Genomic DNA, 21,504 nt, shown 5'->3' on the forward strand with positions numbered 1-21,504 from the left:
GTTTAAAAACCAGGAGCATTTATATAGTGACACTAAAGTAATACAGGTCTTGCATTTGTAATTTTATCACAAAATCCACTCACATTGAAAACTGAATTTTTCCAAAGTCCAAGTAAAATGGTGTGCCTTAGCTGTATAAGCCAGGAGAAGATTTTACCATCAGGCAGAGACCAGCTGCTTTGTTCTTTTTTTCTGTGTAGGTAACCATCCATTTAATTAAAATCAATAAATTTTAAAACAGAAAAATAAGAGGATAAGCTGTATGATTTAACAAGTATCTTAAATGTCAAGGGACTATAGCCTAAAACATCTCCAAATTTTAAAATTAAATGTTAATATTTTTATTCTCAGTCATATCGTTTGGCTTTTTTTAATATTCAAAATCTATTTTGTCCTTTTTTGTTTTCACTTCTGAATTCTAGGGTCAAATTATAATATGATATTGCACAATTAAGTTTATCCTGTTAACAATAAATAGCCTCTTACCAATTACTTAGCAATTACTCTATATATAGAAATTAGTTATCCAAATAGCTAAATACAGGCGTCCCCAAACTGCGGCCCTCTGAGGCCATTTATCCGGCCCCCCGCCGCACTTCAGGAAGGGGCGCCTCTTTCATTGGTGGTCAATGAGAGGAGCACAGTATGTGGCGGCCCTCCAACGGTCTGAGGGACAGTGAACTGGCCCCCTGGGTAAAAAGTTTGGGGACACCTGGCTAAATATTTCAGCAGTTAATTTAAATGTTAAAAATCATCACTGCTGTAATACATTTCATCACTTCCTTTCTTTGTCCAATATTCTAGCTTAGTTGATAATTTGTATTTAAAAGGTGGTCCCTGGGATATTACTGGAAATTATTCTAATACAATAACTATGATCTTCTGTTATCCAGAATGTTCAGGGCATCGGGTGCTCAGATTGAAAGAAATATGTAAATAAGAAGTCATTAAAATCACCTTATATTTTTTAATTGATGTCTGTAGAATTACAATATGTATATGCAACATCTAACATACATATTCTTTTCTAAAAGTTTACATGTCAGTTGTTTGACACATGGAACATCTTTTTTGTACATATTTAAACATATCAAGGAAATAATTGCATTATCAGAGTGACCATAAACACCAATGTAATTGCTAGACTTTTTCCTGGCTAGACCATCTGATTTAATAGACATTTATAATGAGCCTCATCATATTAAATAAAACAAATTATTACCCCAAGTTGGCATTTGGAAACAAGGGACTATAATAATTGTATAGCTGGGAAGATTTTAATAGATACATCAGCCTGGTGATATGGCTCACACCTATAATCCAAGCTACTCAGGAGGCTGAGGCAGGAGGATCACTTGTGCCCCAGAGCTTGAAACCAGCCTGGGCAAGATAGTGAGACCCCTTCCCTTAAAAAATTTTTTAAATAAAAATAGCCAGATAAGATGCCATGTGCCTATATTCCCAGCTACTCTGGAGGATGAAGTGAGAGGATCACTTGAGCCCAGGAGTTCAAGGTTGCAGTAAACTAGGATCACACCACTGTACACTGTACTCCAACCTGGGTGACAGAGTAAGATCCCCATCTCTGTTTAAAAAAAAAAAAAAGAAGTTGTATGAGAAACCCTATTAGCAATGCAATTAAAGTAGACTAGCAGCAAAGGAAAGCAAGTGATAATGTATATTTTAATTATTAATTTTATCACTTATCAAAAAAAAGCTTTAACCAATACTGATTACTCTGCTAATTTTTGTATGAGAAAACAAACATATCAATACCTGGAACATAGTCTTTCTCCATCCCATCCTGCTACAAGGAAGAAGAATCACATATCAGTCACCTAATGGGCAAAGAACACATTGATTAGGGAATAGCTGTCACTTTTAGCTGAAAGACTCAGGACAGCTATGCCAATATAACAAAATATGATTCTCTTAGGCAGCTATAAAATTAGAAACAGACCATTAAAATGTACATGGCCAATTAGTAAGAGGAAGTGCCACTGGCCAAATCATTTGTAGGTTAGAGTCCCTATGTAATGAAATATATTTAATATTAAAGCTCTCTGTGAATATATTTTTCTTTCAGTGTCTTCACTTTTCTTAACTTCCATCATTCCTGTTACCATCCAGCTTGCCATTCTCAAAATTACATATCTTCCTCACGCACACAAAAAAACTATTGTCTTCTGTCTGATACTCTTACTCATATTTTCTTATTCAAAATATATTACAATCACACCAGGTGGAACAAAACCATGGTGTTTCTCTTAGAATCCCCCTACGAGTAATGAGAATAATCCTGAAATTTTCACTCTGCCAAGTGTAACCCTTTTAACTATCTACAATGAGCCAGAGAACTTGAGCTTAGTAGTATAGGTCACAGGCTAGTCCATAGCCACAGTGTCTTTTTCATAATCTTACCTGCAGGGATATAACTAGATTAAACTCTTCCTGAGCAAATTAGCATCCTTCATTAAAGAACAACAACCAGGCTCATTCCCCAGAGAACTGCATAAACAGCCCAGGCTTTAGGTCAGTCAGAACCTCCCAAAGCCCAGGTTGTGCTCAGTGAGCTCAGACGCCACACCCATGAAGCACAGCCTGGACTTGTAAACAGCAGCCAGGCATGGTGGCACACACCTGTACTCCCAGCTACTTAGGAGGCTGAGACAGAAGAATCCCTTGAGTTTGAGGCTTCAGTGCTCTACAGTCACACCTGTGACTAACCACTGCATTCCTACCTGAGCCACACAGCAAGACCACATCCAAAAAAAATTGCTACAAACATGTCATGGTAGCTGGAACCTTTGACTGGGTATATAGTGTTACTGATTCCCAGAACATGTATCATAGGACCCTACAAATAGGATAAAGAGCAAGGAGTAACAGGAGCAACTGGCATTGGAGAGGTTGCTCCATGTCATTAGAAGTTCTTTTCTATATAAGACAAACACCACACTTTTCTTATGAAGACAGTATCTTGGATGATGATGATAAAGGCTAAAGGGCATGTGATTTGAAATTAGGCTACTAAAATTAAATCCCAGCTCTATGTAATAAAATATATTAATATTAAAGCTATTTGTAAATATATTTTTACTTCAAGGTCATAGCTTCACTTTTCTTAAATTTCTTTTAATTAAAATTAAAATTATTTTAATTAATTAAATTTTTATATAATTTAATTAAAATTAAAATTTAAGTTTTTTATTTTCTTAAATTTCCTTATGTTAGAGGTCATAATAGTATCTAACCTCATACAATTATTGTTAGGAATAGTTGAAATAATACACAAGAATGACTTGCCACAGTTTTTGGCACATTATAAGCATTCAAAACCTGTCAAATCTTTTATTATTTCTTATAGAAAATATTCTAATTTTTATACTTTATGCTGTTTTGGTGTTGTCTCCATTTTAATTAATGTCAATATAGTATTGGTTCAGATGCCATGATTATCAGATACGATGGCAGATTGTTTCAGATACTGTTAATCATCAATTTAAGATTAACAAATACTTCTTGGAACAATTTTCTCTTTGAGTTACATAAAACATTGATTATTTGAATGTGTCCTTCTATCTTATTTTCATAGAGATATCATTTTGCCTCAACTCAGGGCAGTGCAAGAAGAGTTGCAGGTATTACCATTAGATGACAATTCCTTGTGGTTTAAAACCTTTCACTGAAGCTGGGCACAGTGGCTCACACCTGTAATCCCAGCACTTTGGGAGACTGAGGCAGGTGGATTACCTGAAGTTTGGCATTTGAGACCAGCTTGGCCAACAAGGTGAAACCCCGTCTCTACTAAAAATACAAAAAATTAGCTGGGCATGGTGGCGTGTGCCTGTAATCCCAGCTACTCAGGAGGCTGAGGCAGGAGAATTGCCTGAACCCAGCGGGCGGAGGTTGCGGTGAGCCGAGATCGCACCATTGCACTCAGCCTGGGCAACAAGAGCAAAACTCTGTCTCAAAAAAAAAAAAAAAAAAAAAAATTACATAAATAATGTGTACTTGAACTATATTGGTAAATCAGACTATAATGCAAGCCTAGACAAAAGCACACAGACATTTGAATCTGGTGGTTGGAGTGTCTGATATCACAAATGCCTTTTATGTATTTCTTATAGAATATTCAGAACTTATTACTGATATTTTACCTTTGGGTAGACAATTGAGATGTGCTAATATTTATGTGGTATAAGTCAATAATAGTATTTTTTGTTGTCTAATACCACATTTCAACTGGAATATGTTAGAAGCGTCACATCTGACACAGTTGGAGGATTAAAATTTCTTTCAATTCTTCATTAATTTAACAAAAATATATTGAGTGGCTAATACATGCCAGGCCTGTCCAGGCTCTTAGAATATAGAGGTGAATAAAACAGACTCAAATCTCAGCCCTCAGAGATTGCATTCTAGCGGGAGAAGACAGACAATAGGCATAATAAGTTAGTCATGTAATACTGTCTGGTGTTAGGCAGTGATGAGTACTGTGGGGTGGGAGGAAAAGGGAAAACAGAGTAAAAGGGATTGGGACTGCTAGGCAAGAGGGTCATCAGTTGTATGTAGGATTATCAGAGCAAGCCTCTCTGAGAACATGTCATTTGAACAAGGGTTTGAAGGAGGTAAGGGAGTTAGACATGTAATTATCTTTGGAAGGATATTCCAGGCAAAGAAGAAAGCCAGTGCAAAGGCCCTAAGATATAAGCACTCCTGGAATTTCCAAGGAACAGTGAAGAGGCTAGTAAGTTGCAGTAGAATGAAAGAGGGAGGTTACAGAGTAGAAAATGAAGCCACAGTTAAATGGGAGGTGTAGAGTGTACACTCAGTAGGATATAGGACAAGACTGTATTCTGAGTGAAGCTGCAGACTATAAAAGGAACAACCATTAAAGCAAGGAAACCAATTATAAGCTATTAAAATACTTCAGTTCAGGAACATACCTATTTGAGGTACATAATAAGAATAATGCAAAAGTTGGTGGCAGCTTGGGACCAAGGTGGTAGCAGTGGAAATAGAAATGAGTGTCTAGAGTGTGTATATATTTTAAATTGTAGATATATACTCAAATTGAATACAGGTTACAAGAAAAAGAGAGGCTCGTAACTATAACTATAGGGTTACTGGCATGACCAAGTGGAAAGGAGTGGCCAGAATTGAGATGGAACAGGGAAGGGAGGGGTAATAAAATCAGGGATTATGGGGGGTTTTGTCTTGTTTTGTTTTGTTTTGTTTTGTTTTGTTTTGTTTTGTTTTGTTTTGTTTTGTTTTGTTTTGTTTTGTTTTGTTTTGTTTTGTTTGAGATGGAGTCTCACTCTGTTGGCCAGGCTAGAGTGCAATGGCCCGATCGTAGCTCACTGCAGCCTCTGCCTCCCAGGTTCAAGCAATTCTTCTGCCACAGCCTCCTGAGTAGCTGGGACTACAGGCACATGCCTGGCTAATTTTTTTGCATTTTTTATTAAAGACAGAGTTTCGCCCTGTTGGCCAGGCTGGTCTTGAACTACTGACCTCAGGTGATCCACCCACCTCAGCCTCCCAAAGTGCTGGGATTACAGGTGTGAGCCCTGGGGATTATGCTTTGACTGTATTAAGTCGGTAATGTGTATTAGACATGAAAATATTGATGTTTAGCATTTAGTTTCATATGAGAGCCTAGAGTTCAGAGATTGGCATTCTATGCTAGAATTATACATTTGGGAGTGGTGAAGACTAACCTAAGTCAAGTTAATTGTCTATAACTCTTAGGTTCTTTTGGCAATAATTGTAGCTGTCAAAGAATGTAGTTATCAAGCATTGGTAACTAATTTCCTTACTATCAGTAAACATAAAAGAAAATCCCTAACTAAATTCTGTGCAAATGAGGACATTAATGAACTAAACATTCATTAGCAAGCAGATACAAAACTATTCATATGTTTTATATGCTCTCTGAGTATTGAGGTACTCCAGCCACTATTTTGCATGAATAGTTCACTTATGGAAGATAAGACATATATCAGCAAAACTAAAAAATATTTTGAGATAACTAAAAACAAGCAAAGCCACAACATACCAAAATATATTGGATGAAGCAAAAGCAGTACTGAGACAGACTTTTATGGCTGTAAATGCAGTGTTAAAAAAAAACGGTATCCAAATCGGTAACCTAATTTTACACCATAACAAACTTGAAGAACAAACTAAACGCTAAGCCAGCAGGAGGATGAAAATAATAAAGATTTCAGCAGAGATCAATGAAATAGATAAAAACAATAGAGAATCACAGGAATCAAAAGTTGGTTCTGAGGCTGGGCGCGGTGGCTCAAGCCTGTAATCCCAGCACTTTGGGAGGCCGATGCGGGTGGATCACGAGGTCAAGAGATCAAGACCATCCTGGTCAACATGGTGAAACCCCGTCTCTACTAAAAATACAAAAATTAGCTGGGCATGGTGGTGCGTGCCTGTAATCCCAGCTACTCAGGAGGCTGAGGCAGGAGAATTGCCTGAACCCAGGAGGCGGAGGTTGCGGTGAGCCAAGATCGCGCCATTGCACTCCAGCCTGGGTAACAAGAGCGAAACTCTGTCTCCAAAAAAAAAAAAAAAAAGTTGGTTCTTTGAAAAGATCAACAAAATTGACACTCTATTAGCTAGACTGAGTTTAAAAAAAAGAGAAAAGGCAAATAACTAAAATCAGAAATGAACAATGGGACTTTGCTACTGACCTTATAGAAATGTAAAGGATTATAAGATAATAGTATGAACAGCTGCATATCAACAAATTAGACAATCTAGGCCAGGCACAGTGGCTCACACCTGTAATCCCAACACTTTGGGAGGCCAAGGCATGAAGATTGCTTGAGGCCAGAAGTTTGAGATCAGCCTAGGCAACACAGTGAGTCCCTGTCTCTACAAAAAAATTTAAAAATTAGCCAAGTGTGGTGGCATGCACCCGTAGTCCTAGCTACTCAGGAGGCTTAAGCCCAGGAGTTCAAGGCTGCAGTAAGCCATGATTGTGCCACTACACTCCAGCCTGTGTGGTAGAGCAAGACCCTGTCTGAAAAAAAAAGAAAAAAAAAAAATGCCAGGCACAGTGGCTCATGCCTGTAATCCCAGCACTTTGGGAGGCTGAGGCAGGCGAATCATCTGAGGTCAGGAGTTCGAGACCAGCCTGGCCAACACGGCAAAACCCCATCTCTACTAAAAATATAAAAATTAGCTGGGTGTGATAGTACATGCCTATAATCCCAGCTACTTGGGAGGCTGAGGAGGAGAATCACTGGAACCCAGGAGGTGGAGGTTGCAGTGAGCCCAGATCACACCATCACACTCCAGCCTGGGCAACAGAGCAAGACTCCATCTCAAAAAAATAATAATAATAAAAATAAAAAATAAAATAAAAAAGTGTTTCCAAGAAACACACACAATACAAAACTGACCCAAGAGGAAATAGACAATGTCAAGAGACCTGTATGTAACAGATACAGAGATTCAATCAGTAATCAAAAACCTGAAAAAGAAAACTCAAGGACCAGTTGGCTACACTGGTGAAATTCTACCAACAATTTAAAGAATAATTGCATCACTGTTACTCAAACTTTTACAAAAACTAGAAGAGCGAATACCCAACACATTCTGTGATGCCAGCATTACTCTCATACCAAACCCAGACAAGATACCACAAGAAAGCCACAGACAAATATCTCGTATGAATATTAATACAAAAATCTTCAACAAAGTATTACCAAGCAAAATTCAATAGCACAATAAAAGCTTTTATACATTATGACCAAACAGGATTTGTCCCAGGACTACAAGGATTGTTCAGCATAAGACAGTCAATCGGTGTAATACATGGCAATTAATAGAACTAAGGGAAAAATAATACATGATCATTTCAATAGATCCTAAAAACAATTTGACAAAACTCAACATCCTTTTATAATGAAAACATTCAGCAAACTAGGAATAGAAGGGAACTTCCTTAACATCATCAAGGGCATTTATAAGAAAAATCACAGCTGATATCATCCTATATGGTAAAAAAGTGAAAGCATTTCTTCTAGGATCAGGAACAAGATGAGGATGCCCACTTTCACTCCTGCTATTCTGCTTTTTACTAGAATTCCTACACATAGCAATTTAGCCAGAAAAAGAAATAAAAAATTTCTAAATCTGAAAGGAAGATGCAAAACGATTTCTATTTGCAGATGACATGATTTTCTGTATATAGAAAATCTCATATAACTCACAGAAAAAAATACTACTGCAGCTATTAAACAAATTCAGCAACGTTATACGGAACAAGATCAACACCCAAAAATCAGTTGTTTCCATATACCAGAAATGAACAGTCTAAAAAGAAGTTTTTAAAAAAAAAACAAACAGTTCAATTTACAACAACATGTAGAAGAATGAAACACCTAGGAATATATTTAATCATGAAATTGAAAGATTTATCCACTGAAAACTAGAAAATATTGATGAGAGAAATTAAAGAAAATCTAATAAATGGAAAGACATCCCATATTCATGGATTGGAAAACTTTAAGATAGCAATATTCCCCAAAACAATCTACAGATTCAAGTGGTCTGTTTGCAGAAATAAAAAGCCAATCTTCAAATTGATACAGAACTGTAAGGGGCCTCAATAAAAGCCAAAAAAAAAAAAATATTGAAAAACAAAAGCAAAGCTGAGATAACTTAAACTTTCCAAATTCAAAACAATACAAAGCTACAGTAATCAACAAGCATAGTGTGAGCATAAAGACAAACATATAAACCAATGGAAGAAAATTCCATAAATAAATTCAAACATCTATGGCAAATTAATTTTTGACAAGAGTACCAAGACCATTTAATGGAGAATGAAGAGTACCTTTAATAGATCATACTAGAACATCCATGTTATGACATGCAAAAAAAAAAAATTAGACTCCATATAAAATAATTAATTGAACATGGATCAATGACTTCTATATAAGCAGTAAGATTACAGAATTCTTAGAAGCAAACATAGGAGTAGATCTGCTTTTCCTCAGATTTGGCAGTGGATTCTTAGATTTGACACCAAAAGCACTAGTAACAAAATTTAAAAATAGATTAGCGTCTTCAAAAATGTAAAGCTTTTGTCCTTTAAAAAACATTTTTAGCTAGGTGCAGTGGCTCATGCCTATATCCCAGCACTTTGGGAGGCCACAGCGTAAGGATCACTTGAGTCCACGAGTTTGAGACCAGCATGGGCAATATAGTGAGACCTCATTTCTACAGGAAAAAAAAAAAAAATTTATTAGCCAGAGGCAGTGGTATAGGCCTGTGCTCTCAGCTATTCAGGAAGCTGAGCTGGGATCACTAAGCCCAGGAGATCAAGGCTCCAGTGAGCTGTGATTGTGCCACTGCAATCCAGCCTGGGTTACAGAACAAGACCCTATCTCAAAAAAAAAAAAAAAAAAAAATTCTTCAACAACTGAAAAGGGAGGAAATATTTGCAAATCTTATATCTGATAAGGTTCTAGTATCCAGACTATAAAAAGAATTTTTATAATTCAACAACAACATGAACAGCCCAATTGTAAAATCGGCAATGGACTAGACATTTATGCAAAGAAGATATACAAGTGGCCAATAAGCACAGAAGATGATGTCCTACATAATTGGTCATGAAGAAAATGCAAATCAAAAACAGACTGAGTTACTACCACTTCAAAACCACTAAGATGGTTTTAATTAAAAAGACAGAAAATGTAAGGCTGTGAAAAATAGGAACCCTCATACATTGCTGGTGGGAATGTAAAATGGTCCACCTGCTGTGAAAAACAATATGTCAATTCCTCAAAAAAATTAAACCTAGAATTACCATATGATCCAGGATTTCTGCTTCTTAATATATACTCAAAGAATTGAAAGCAGGGTCTCAAAGAGGTATTTATACATCCATGTTCATAGCAGCACTACTAATAATAGCCAAAAGGTGGAAACATCTGAAATGTCCATCAATAGTTGGATAGATAAACAAATCAAAGTTTATACATACAACAGAATATTATTTTTCCATAAGAAGGAATGAAATACTGATACTTACTACAACTTATATGACCCTTGAAAATATTATGCTAAGTAAAAGAAGCCAGACACAATTGCTCACATGTATGGTACCTTTTATATGAGCTATCTAGAGTAGACAAATCCATAGACAGTGAAAACAGATTAGAGGTTACTGGGGAAAGGGGAAGGGGGAATAATTACTTAACTGGTACAGGGTATTGTTATAGGATGATGAAAAGGTTTGCAAAGGAGAGAGAACTGATAGTTGCACAACATTGTCAATACTCTAAAGGCCATTTGATTTTATACTTTTAAATGGTTAATTGTATGCTATGTGAATTTCAGCTCAATTAGAAAATAAGAATGGATTGAAATGGATGCTTTCATTGAAAGCTAATGGAAATGTAAAGTGATGCAACCTCTCTTTAGGAAACAGGTTTTCTATATTTAAGAATAGGTGTTGCCGGGCGCAGTGGCTCAAGCCTGTAATCCCAGCACTTTGGGAGGCTGAGGCGGGTGGATCACGAGGTCAAGAGATCGAGACCATCCTGGTCAACATGGTGAAACCCCATCTCTACTAAAGATACAAAAAAATTAGCTGGGCATGGTGGCACGTGCCTGTAATCCCAGCTACTCAGGAGGCTGAGGCAGGAGAATTGCTTGAACCCAGGAGGCGGAGGTTGCGGTGAGCCGAGATCGCGCCATTGCACTCCAGCCTGGGTAACAAGAGCGAAACTCCGTCTCAAAAAAAAAAAAAAGAATAGGTGTTAAACTTCCTACTCTTTGATCCAGTATTCTGTATCTAGGAATGAAGGAAAGTAATCTAGGTACAAACAAATATTGATTTGCAGAGATAGTCACTAAAGCATTCTTTTTTTAATAGTGAAGGATTAGGAAAAGTCCTTTATCTCCAAAAATAAGGAATTAACTTTTAAATAAGATATTATATAGGCAGGAAAGTTATATTTTTGTAATGTCTGTGTAGGTATCACTTTGGAAAAATAACTTTTAAAGTATACATAATAATACATGTATTTTACACAGTTTCCTTTGGCTTTCTCTTAAAGGGATTTTGGTATTCTCATCATTTTTCTCTCTGCTTATCTATTTTTAAAGAATTTTCATGATGACTAAATACTCATGAATAATACTGAGTGAAAATAATACTAAACTATGCTAAAATGTGTTTATTTGTTCATGCACATTCCTTGGAGAAAAAAGTATGTGACTAAAAGTATTCTAAAATATAATGATGATTATCACTTTATTTGAAGTTGTTGGATAATTTTACTTTATTCTTTATTACTATTCTCCTTAATAGTTTTAAGCTTTCTTATTGCATAGTCAATTTTAATAGTATAAACAGGAAAACAGAAGCCTAGTTTGATGTCTTGTGGACAAAAAGAGTCAACTTTAAGTCTTTTAATATAAGGGATTGTGGAGACCAAGGTTTTATCAGTAAAGATGAAGGCTCCAGATAGCAGGCTTCAGAGAGGATTGTGAATGCTTCTTATCAGACTTAAAAAGTCTGTTCTATCAGTCTTAAGGTCTTTGTATTGCTGTTAATGCTGGTCAGCTGTGCCTGAATTCCAATAGAAAGGAGAATATAATGAAGCATGTCTGACCCTCACTTCCCATTTGCATGGCCTGAACTAGTTTTTCAGGTTAACTTTTGAATGCCTGAGGGGATTGTCCATCAGTTAGTTGTGAGGCTTAGAATTTTATTTTTGGTTTACTTCTGTTAAGTCAGTCTTTGCTAGTAGTGTAATGAAATCAGCTTGTGTTTAATTTTTATTTTTGTTTGTTTTTGAGACAGGGTCTCACTCTGTCTCCCAGGCTGGAGTGCAGTGGTGCAATCACAGCTCACTATAGCCTCAACTTCCCCCTGCTCAGGTGATTCTCTCACCTCAGCTCCCAAGTAACTAAGACTACAGGCAAAAGCCACCATGCCTGGCTAATTTTTGTATTTTTTGCAGAGGTAGAGTTTCACCACATTGCCCAGGCTTGTCTCAAAGTCCTTTGCTCAAGCAGTCCACCTGCCTTGGCCTCCGAAAGTGTTAGTGTTGGAATTATAGGCCTGAGCCACTGTGCCCAGCCTGTGTTTAATTTTTAATTCAACTCTTTAAGAATAAATTTTATCTTAACCAAGATAGCTAACATGATTATTTATTATGTGAGATATTCTACTTTTGAACATTATCTTTCAATCAGCACAATTCCACAAGGTGGACTAATTCTACAGCCCATGCTGTTCACAATACTATTTACCAGTTTCAGATACATTGTTAATCTAAATGCCTATCCTTAAATTCATGTTCCTTTCCATTATACCTTACTGTTTCCAATTTAAGAACTATATAATCAGGTAAATATACTTTCCAGTGATTGCATACTTTTTGATAACATTAGTGATGTTTAGCAGAGCCCTCTTGAATATTAAAATATTTATATATTAATTAACTTTGTCACTTAAATGTTAAGTTTAAGCATGTAGAAAAATACCTAGGAAATACATATTCTATAAAAGTGAATGAAAGCAGGAAAAGATTGATTATTGGAATGGCAGTGTGAAGACCACATCAACTTACTCTCCCAGAGCACCCTCCAAAAAAACAACAAAATACTGACCAACCATATAAAATCCACCATCTCAGAACTCTGGAAATTAACCAAAGCCACAGAATGGACTGAGTATTGTCTGTTCTAGGGAAAACTACTGATCCTTGATAAGACACAGAATCTATAGGATTTTTAACTTGGAGCTTCTCATCCTGCCTCCCTTCTCAATTGAATAGTGTAGTAGCGATGGAAAGCTGGCAGCTTCACAGCCAATGGATATGACTGACCTCCTTGGAGCTGCATGAAAATCTCTATCCTTATTTACTATCAAAATTTTGTCTGAAGTAGCAACTCCCTGGAAAATCTTCATTCTCGGTATCTTGGCTATTTCATTTGACTAGGGCATTACCAAAAACAACAGTAATCTATCAGCAACATCTCAGCTACCAGAGCCTGTGATTAAAGGTGGAGGAAACAAGATCCTGGTCAAAACAGAAGAGGAATTCTTAGAAAACTGGAAAACATAGGCAGCTTTGAAAAGCTACAAACATATTCTTGGGGATCTAGAAGACTTTGCAAATTCCTAGAAAGGAAAACACCTCATTCAAATACTCAGCTCCCTTCTGCTTCACCATGTGCCCTACGTAAACAGGAAATGAAAACTAAGGCTGTCCTTTAAGCTGTCTGAACTTTGAAGACATGCCTTCACACACAAATCACTCTGACAAAGAGTGGAAGATGTACAGGCAAGGTATTTAGGGAAATCTTACAACAACCCACTGGCTGACCACTAAATAATACTGACCCAAGTATGCCAAGTAGGAAGCCAGATATACAATAAAAACTTTAAAAATAAAAATTAAAAAAACTTGGGGGCAACCGCTTCAGGAAATACAGAATCCACAGAATTCACTAAATGAAAAAAAAAAAAAGCTACTAAACAAATAAACAGTAACAAAAACAACAAACCCTTGGGTGGGGTTATGTGATACCACAGTTGTCACTATTATCTTAAAGGTCCAGTTTTCAACAAAAATTATAAGACCTAGAAAGAAACAGGAAAGTATGCTAATACATATTTCTTTAAAAAAAAAAAAAAGACACAGAAAATGTGCCTCAAAGGCCAGATGTTTACTTAACTAACACGCGTGTGCGTGAGAGAGAGAGAGAGAGAGCGTGCATGTGTGTAGTTGAGCTTCTTGCATGTGCTTATTCATCATTTTCATGATTAACAACTGTTAGTAATTTCGGAAATGCAAGTAAAAACTACATGAGATATCACTTCACAACCAGGAGACTGGCTGTAATAAAAAAGACACAATAAAAAGTGTTATTGAGGATGTGGAAAAATTTGAACCATCATTCATTGCTGGTACATACAATGGTGCAGGTACTTTGGAAACATTCTGTAGTTCCTATGATGTTAAACACTAACACTCTTAGCTACATAATCAAGGAAAAGGAAAACAAGTAAATAGAAAAATAAACCCTGTGTATGAATGTTCACACCATTATTCATAATAACCAAAAAAGGAAATGACTGAAATGTCCATCAATTAATGAAATTAATGAATCTAAATTTATATAACACAACCGTAATATTTGGCAAATAACAATAATAAAGTACGGAAACATGCTAACATATAGATGAACTTTGAAAACATGCTAAGTGAAAGAAGCCAGTCACCAAAGACCACATTGTATTATTGCATTTATATGAAACCTTCAGAATAGTCAAATCTGTAGAGGCAGAAAGCAGATTAGTGATTATATACAGCTGGAAGTGTGTGGGTTGGAAACAGACATGACTGCTAATATGTATAGAGCTTCTCAAGTGATAAAAATGTTCTAAGATTAGATTGTGGTGATGATGTCTGAACGATTCTTTGAATATACTCAAAACCACTTAACTGTACACTTTAAATGGGTGATGTGTATGGTATGTGAATTATATCTCATTAAAGCTGTTTTCTTTAAAAAGTGAATCACTGGCTGAGCACGGTGGCTCATGCCAATAATCCCAACATTTTGAGAGGCCGAGGCAGAGGGATCACTTGACCCCAGGAGTTTGAGGCCAGGCAACGTAGCAAAACCCCATCTCTACAAATATTTAAAAACTAGCTCAGCATGGTGGCGCACACCTGTGGTCTCAGCTACTTGGGAGGCTGGGATAGAAGAATAGCTTGGGCCTGAGACTTGGTCAAGGCTCAGTGAGCTGTGATCATACTACTGCACTGCAGCCTAGGTGACAGAGTGAGACCATGACTCAAAAAAAGAAAAAAGTGAATCATTAATATTAATGAACTGTATGTTTCACTTCACATTTTTAAACATGATACATTCTAATACCTATATTTTTAACATTTTATCATTTTAATATTTGATGGGAGCAGTGTTTCCAGATATGTTTTTAATGTTTTTTTAATTGAATAATTCTAGCTGGCCAACTCAGCCAATCCGCACATTTAGCTCTCCAACTACCATACAACGTGCTTGGATTAGGTCGGAGCGCAAATTTTCTTGACCATCTCTATGTTGGTATTCCCCGTCCATCTGGAGAAAAAGTAAGTAAAAATTCATTTTGTTTACAATTAATCTGCGTTTTAATATTCACTATTTAAATTAATTTGAACCTAATTGAATCTGAATTCAAATAAATAAAATACTTTTCTTCCCTTCGGCGAATAAAGAACAATGCACTGGTAGTGGCCTAAGCTTATCTTACATAGAGCACATCATGATTTGAAAATACCATGTAGTTTTCCCCTCTCCTCTCCCATAAACCTCACCTATCCCTCTATCCCACTTTTTCTTCCTAACATTTTTCACCACCTAACATGTACATAAAATATTTTATTAACATAAATACTATTATTATACTTATGTGTAAGTATTATACATAATATGTATAATTGTATTATTTTACTTGCTTTATTGTCAGTCTCCCCTTAACTTGAATTTTAGCTCCAAGCAGCATTTGCATATAACCCTTCGAACACTGCCCACTACGTGTCTAATAAATATTTGGTAAATGAATGAATTCATAAAACACAAATATAATCTTTCCTGCCGGGTGCAGTGGCTCTTGCCTGTAGTACCTCAGCACTTTGGGAGGACGAAGCAGGTGGATCACCTGAGCTCAGGAGTTCACGACCAGCTGGGCAACACGGGGAAACCCCATCTCTACTAAAATACAAAAAATTAGCTGGGCATGGTGGCGTGCACCTGTAGCCCCAGATACTCCGGAGGCTGAGGCAGGAGAATTTCTTGAACCCGGGAGGTAGAGGTTGCAGTGAGCTGAGATCACGGCACTGCATTCTAGCCTGGGTGACAGAGCGAGACTCCATCTCAAATACATATATATATATGTATGTAAAATCTTTCCCTGAAGAGATGAAAAAGTTTTCCAACAGATGATACAAAAGCCTTATTTTTGGCTTAATATTGGAAAACATAGCTTAATACATACCTAGAAGTTGAATCTCTCGAAGTAGTTTAGGTTTTTCCTTATTTATTTAGAATAATAATTGTGTTTTTTAAATGTACTGAATGTTAAATCTTCTTAAATTCTTCTTCTTCCAGGCTATACGAAAACAAGAGTGGACTGCAATCATTCCAAATTCCCAGCTAATTGTCATTCCATACCCTCACAATGTCCCTCGAAGGTAATGTCCTTGCTTGAACTGATTTGCTAAAGACATTGCTAACTCTGAATTATAGATATAGTGATGTCTTTTAAACTTTCTTATATTCCTGCTGTGTTCCCATGAGTACCCATCCCTTAATTTGCTTATGGCAAACTCTAAATGACTAAACATACTTACATAAAAGGTCCCAGATATTTTTCATGAGGAACAAATTCAATCCTATTAGAAAAACATCAGGTTAACTCATTAGGGATTTATACATATTCCACTTAAATAAACTGCTCTTCAGTTTACTAGTTATAAATTCAAATTTTCAGGATACTAAATCTTTGTATAAAGCACTGATCTTTTAAATAAATTATTTGAGAAGCAGTATATATCCCAGTGGTTGGGCACAAATTTTGGAGTTAAATAGATGTAGGCTAAAAAAATTCAGCTCCATTGCTGACTGACTGCCAAGACTAGGAGTCAGTACTTTGTCCTCTCCAAGACTCAGTTTCTGCATCTGAAGGTGAAATATACTTAACACAGCGCTCGTTAAGTGAATAGTAGGTATTTTTATCCTTATTAGCACAATACATTCATTTCATAATACAGCATTTAACTCGAAATCCTTAATTTATCTTTGTTCATTTTTATTAAAATTCCTCTAGATTGATTCTGTTCTTTTTAAATTAGGCAATAAAAGCATTCCCTAACATTTAAATTTCATAGAGAAAAATATGCTAGACAAATATCAATAAGGGAAAATAACCAAAAAGAAATGGTGAATTTATCTATGAATGTGTAAGTCAGTGGGGTCCCCTGCTTGTTACATTCCCTCTGGAAATACGGACTTCATCATTAATGTTTCGACTGACTGTATTGAGTGACAAAACCAGCTGTGCCACCTCATGAGCTGACTCTGTGCATCTGTATTCAGTGAAGTCACACTGAAATCAGTTACGGTGGGAGAATCTACTCCATGAAAATTGGTAGGTACCATTATCACCTGTCTCTACCTCAGAGCCAGTTTACCAGCACAACTGAGCAGATGCATTTTATGATAGATTAATGGGCTTTGGAACCAAACTGCTTAAGAATATAAACTTATTACAGCCTTATGCTTGGAATAAGATGACATCATTGAAATAGTTATAGTCTTGGTTCAGATTTTTTTTTAATGAGCCTATATTGTATGTTTGTGTTAGTTTTCTATAGATGAAATTTACAGTAAAACTAGAAAATCTGGACCATGAGTAAGAAACTATAGAAAGTATGATACTTCTATACAGTTCAGTATCATGACTTTTTTTCACTGCCATGGACATAGAACAGCCCCTTAAGATGGAGTGGTAAGCTAAAAAACAACAACAACAAACAAAAGAAGCAACAGCAAAATGTAGAATAGTATGTATAACGAGCAGCCATTGTGATTAAAAAAGAAGATATCTACACATACATGTTCATGTGTGTATAAAATATCTCTGAAAGGATATGCAAGAAACTGTTAAGACTGCCTCTGAGCAGAAAACTGAGGATTGGCTTTTGTCTTTTTTTTTTTTTTTTTTAACCAAAGTACTTATATTCCTGATTTGTTAAAAATCTATTTTAAAAGTAGAACTACCAAAAACATCTCATAAAACAACTATTTTCTTAAGTATGAGTACAACACTAAGAGTAGCTTTCAACTAATTAACAGTATTTGTTTTCTGAAGGTTTACTTACTCTTCTGAATTTCCAGAAAATTATACCATAGCTTTTTTCCATAATCTCAACTTTTTTTTTTTTTTTTTTTTGAGACGGAGTTTCACTCTTGTTACCCAGGCTGGAGTGCAATGGCGCAATCTCGGCTCACCGCAACCTCCTCCTCCTGGGCTCAGGCAATTCTCCTGCCTCAGCCTCCTGAGTAGCTGGGATTACAGGCACGTGCCACCATGCCCAGCTAATTTTTTGCACTTTTAGTAGAGACGGGGTTTCACCATGTTGACCAGGATGGTCTCGATCTCTCGACCTCGTGATCCACCCGCCTCGGCCTCCCAAAGTGCTGGGATTACAGGCTTGAGCCACCGTGCCCGGCCCATAATCTCAACATTTTTCATGTTTTTCTTACTCTTTCCAAAGAAAAGTTCTTTTCAAATTTATGTACATAATAAAAACCAAATTGATTTTAGTTTGAGGTATATTTTGAGGATTATTGACTAGAGGCTAACTTAGGGATCAATAAATTTTAATTATCCTAGAATAAGTCAATAGCTACTTGCTATTTACCAGAACATTCTTACCTTTATTAAACTTTTAAAATAAAAACATATCCATTACCTATTTCTCAGGAGAACAAAAAGTTAGGTGATTATAACAACCTGCAGTGTTGGTGATACAGTCATTAGTTTTAGGCTTTTCAGGGTGTGTAAATGCTGTATTACATGGACTGTTTTAGAAGGAAAGAGCTAGTTCTCATTTTTAAACACCTCTAGTCTGTATATTGTCATTAACAGTGAGGGACTAAAGGTGATTTTGTAAGTCATTTTCTAAGTGACTCATCCTAAAAGTCACTGTAGTAATGTAAACCCTCCAACATGATACAAAAACTATAGAAGTTTTGCAGAAGCCATCAACATGCAAAATATTTATGTTTTTGTTGGTCATATATATATGACACAGGTCAAAAATAAGATGATACAGAAGGCTTCTAGGCTCGTGTGACTACTTCATTTTAGAGTTCAAGATTTCAAATTAATCAGGTAGATCAAGATTTAAAAAAAGATGTCTATGATTGTCCAGAGTACCCTTAGATATGTTTACCTAAGACTAATTCTCATGGAATCAAACTTAAGAAATGAAAAATATTGAAATATCTCATCAAAAATTCTACTTCAGTTGTCTAAGTAAAATATAAACCGCAGCATTATCAATATTCTCAGCACTATCCGATTTTAATTGCTTTTGTTTTATTTATAATGAATGAACAGATGAATGGTTTAATGAATAAATTTACTGTTTCATTAATTAATAAGCTATTTTGCTTTGGGGTCTCAATATAACTTATTTTTAGGTAAAATTTGTAATTTTAATCTGTTCTGTTTTAATCTACAGTTGGAGTGCCAAACTGTATCTTACACCAAGTAACATTGTTCTGCTTACTGCTATAGCTCTCATCGGTGTGTGTGTTTTCATCTTGGCAATAATTGGCATTTTACATTGGCAGGAAAAGGTTTGTTCATTTAAATGAAACATTAACTTTGGTTAATTTATTCTAGTAATACATATATTGCTCTTTAAAAATACTATATTTATTTTAAACTTTTTTCATATGATTAGAATTTCCTCATTTTTCAAGTTCTTTGCAAAGCATCATTTTATTGATGATAATTTCTTTTATCCTTGGAAGTTACTAATATCTCCTATCAATTCATAAAAGTTTGATGCTCTACAATAGTAATAAAGTGATCACCCAGAAATCAAAAGGCATTTAGAAGCAATTTCATAATGACCTGAAAAATAATAATTTTTAAAATGAATTTGTGTTCTGTATCTACTGATAAAGCCATGGATATTCTTTGTCTAGGATTAACAGCTATCTCTTTTAAAGAAATTAGAGTATAAACATGTTAAATTATTTTCTCGAAGTTTAGGCAAAATGTAACAACTAAAGCGATAAACAGCCAGGAGCGGTGGCTCATGTCTGAAATCCCAGCACTTTGGGAGGCCGAGGTAGGCAGATTGCTAGAACTCAGGAGTTCAAGACCAGCCTGGGCAACACGAACCTCGTCTCTACAAAATATACAAAAATTAGCCAGGTGCCATGACACAAGCCTGTAATCCCAGCTACTCAGGAGGCTGAGGTGGGAGAATCACCTGAGCTCAGAAAGTTGAGGCTGCAGTAAGCTGTGATTGCACCACTTCACTCCAGCCTGGGCAAAAGAAGTGAGACCCTGTCTCAAAAAAAAAAAAGCCACAGACATATTTTTCATCTATTAAGTATTCTTTGCATTAAACTGATTTCTGTTCTTTAACATAATACTCTACATAATAATTGAAAACAAAACTCCCAAATATGTAAAAGATTTTTATGCAATGTTTATGTGAAGAAAAGAAGAAGCTATCACTATAAATTTATTAGCAGTTTAGATATAATTGAAAAGCTAATTTCTATTTGTATATGGGTTCCAATTAATGCCCTCTAAAAAGCGCTTCTTTGTGGCACAAAAGAAAGGTGTTTTTCTTTTTTTGCACCTACACTCTGAATCATCATGCCATCATAATCATTTTTTGCTAACCAAACTTACTTTGTTCTTTTAACATATGAAAAATAGAACATATTCGTTGTTCTATAAATGTTCATATGTTCGTCGCTTTTAAAAATCATTCCTTTATATATTAAAAACAATAACATCAAATTACATATTCAGTTAACTTGTAGATTGCAACTTAAGAGTAAGATCAAAGACAATGATACATACTTTGTCCAGAGTATCAGAATATCATATGAAAGATTCCATAGTTCTTGACCTACGAAGCAAAGGAAATTAATTTCATTAATTCCTCAGTAGATCTGATTACAGCATAAACATTGTGGGCTTATAACAATAAGTATGCAGTGGCCCAAAATTAAACTTTTAAGCACAAGTATATATTTGACCACATATATACTGTATCTCCTGTGGCACTGGTATCTCAAAGAGGTAGAACCTCTTTAACCGATTTTTTACCCAAGCCGGCTGGTTACTTCTACCATTTTCTCAATGCACGCTTTCCACAGTGTCTGCCCCTGGCCCTCTCCTTTCAACACTTTCCCTGCCAATCTTACTTAAAATCATGGCTTTGGATATCCCGAGCTCTTACCTCTAAAGGTCCTTTCCCATTTCCAACTGTCACCATGATAGATGGTGACCATGTCGCCTAGATGACTTACAAATAACTCAAAACCAGGATTCTAAAGCTTCATCTCTCTTACTTGCCTGTAAGATTTCATCACTTGCCTATGGACTCTGCCTCCATAAGAAGTTTTTCAGTTGACTCCACTTCTCCATTCCTACCACACTGCTTCATACTTGGCCTCTCTCCTTCTCTTCTCTCCCCTTTCCATTCCATTTAGCACACTGCTGCCAAACAACTCATCATTCAGTTTAGCCTTCATCATGTCCCTCCCCTGCTCAAAAAGCTCTGGTGACTTGTATGTATAAAATCCTTGGCCTGGCCAGCATATGGCTTACATGTGACTCCACAGTCTTATTTTTTTTTACCAGTTCCTTTCACATATCCGTGCTTCTTCCAGCCCTCTCATGATTGC

General features: G+C 36.0%; 1 protein-coding gene and 1 long non-coding RNA gene across 2 annotated transcripts in view; one reads left to right on the forward strand and one right to left on the reverse strand.

The window, feature by feature from the left end:
• The window catches only part of ITFG1 (integrin alpha FG-GAP repeat containing 1), a 277,356-nt gene that overhangs the window by 254,422 nt on the left and 1,430 nt on the right, over positions 1-21,504 (forward strand). Inside the window, exons 15-17 of the mRNA XM_003937249.4 lie at positions 15,025-15,149; positions 16,168-16,250; positions 19,308-19,425. Coding sequence (XP_003937298.1) covers positions 15,025-15,149; positions 16,168-16,250; positions 19,308-19,425 — 326 coding nt within the window. The remainder of the gene's footprint in view (positions 1-15,024; positions 15,150-16,167; positions 16,251-19,307; positions 19,426-21,504) is intronic.
• Positions 1,745-20,776, reverse strand: LOC141585202 (uncharacterized). The gene is made up of 4 exons (XR_012518627.1): positions 20,675-20,776; positions 16,410-16,451; positions 16,055-16,168; positions 1,745-1,838 (listed from the first exon to the last, which is right to left on the reverse strand). It is a non-coding gene; the product is annotated as an uncharacterized LOC141585202 (long non-coding RNA).

Source organism: Saimiri boliviensis, chromosome 1, assembly GCF_048565385.1.
Source record: "Saimiri boliviensis isolate mSaiBol1 chromosome 1, mSaiBol1.pri, whole genome shotgun sequence".
NCBI lineage: Eukaryota > Metazoa > Chordata > Mammalia > Primates > Cebidae > Saimiri > Saimiri boliviensis.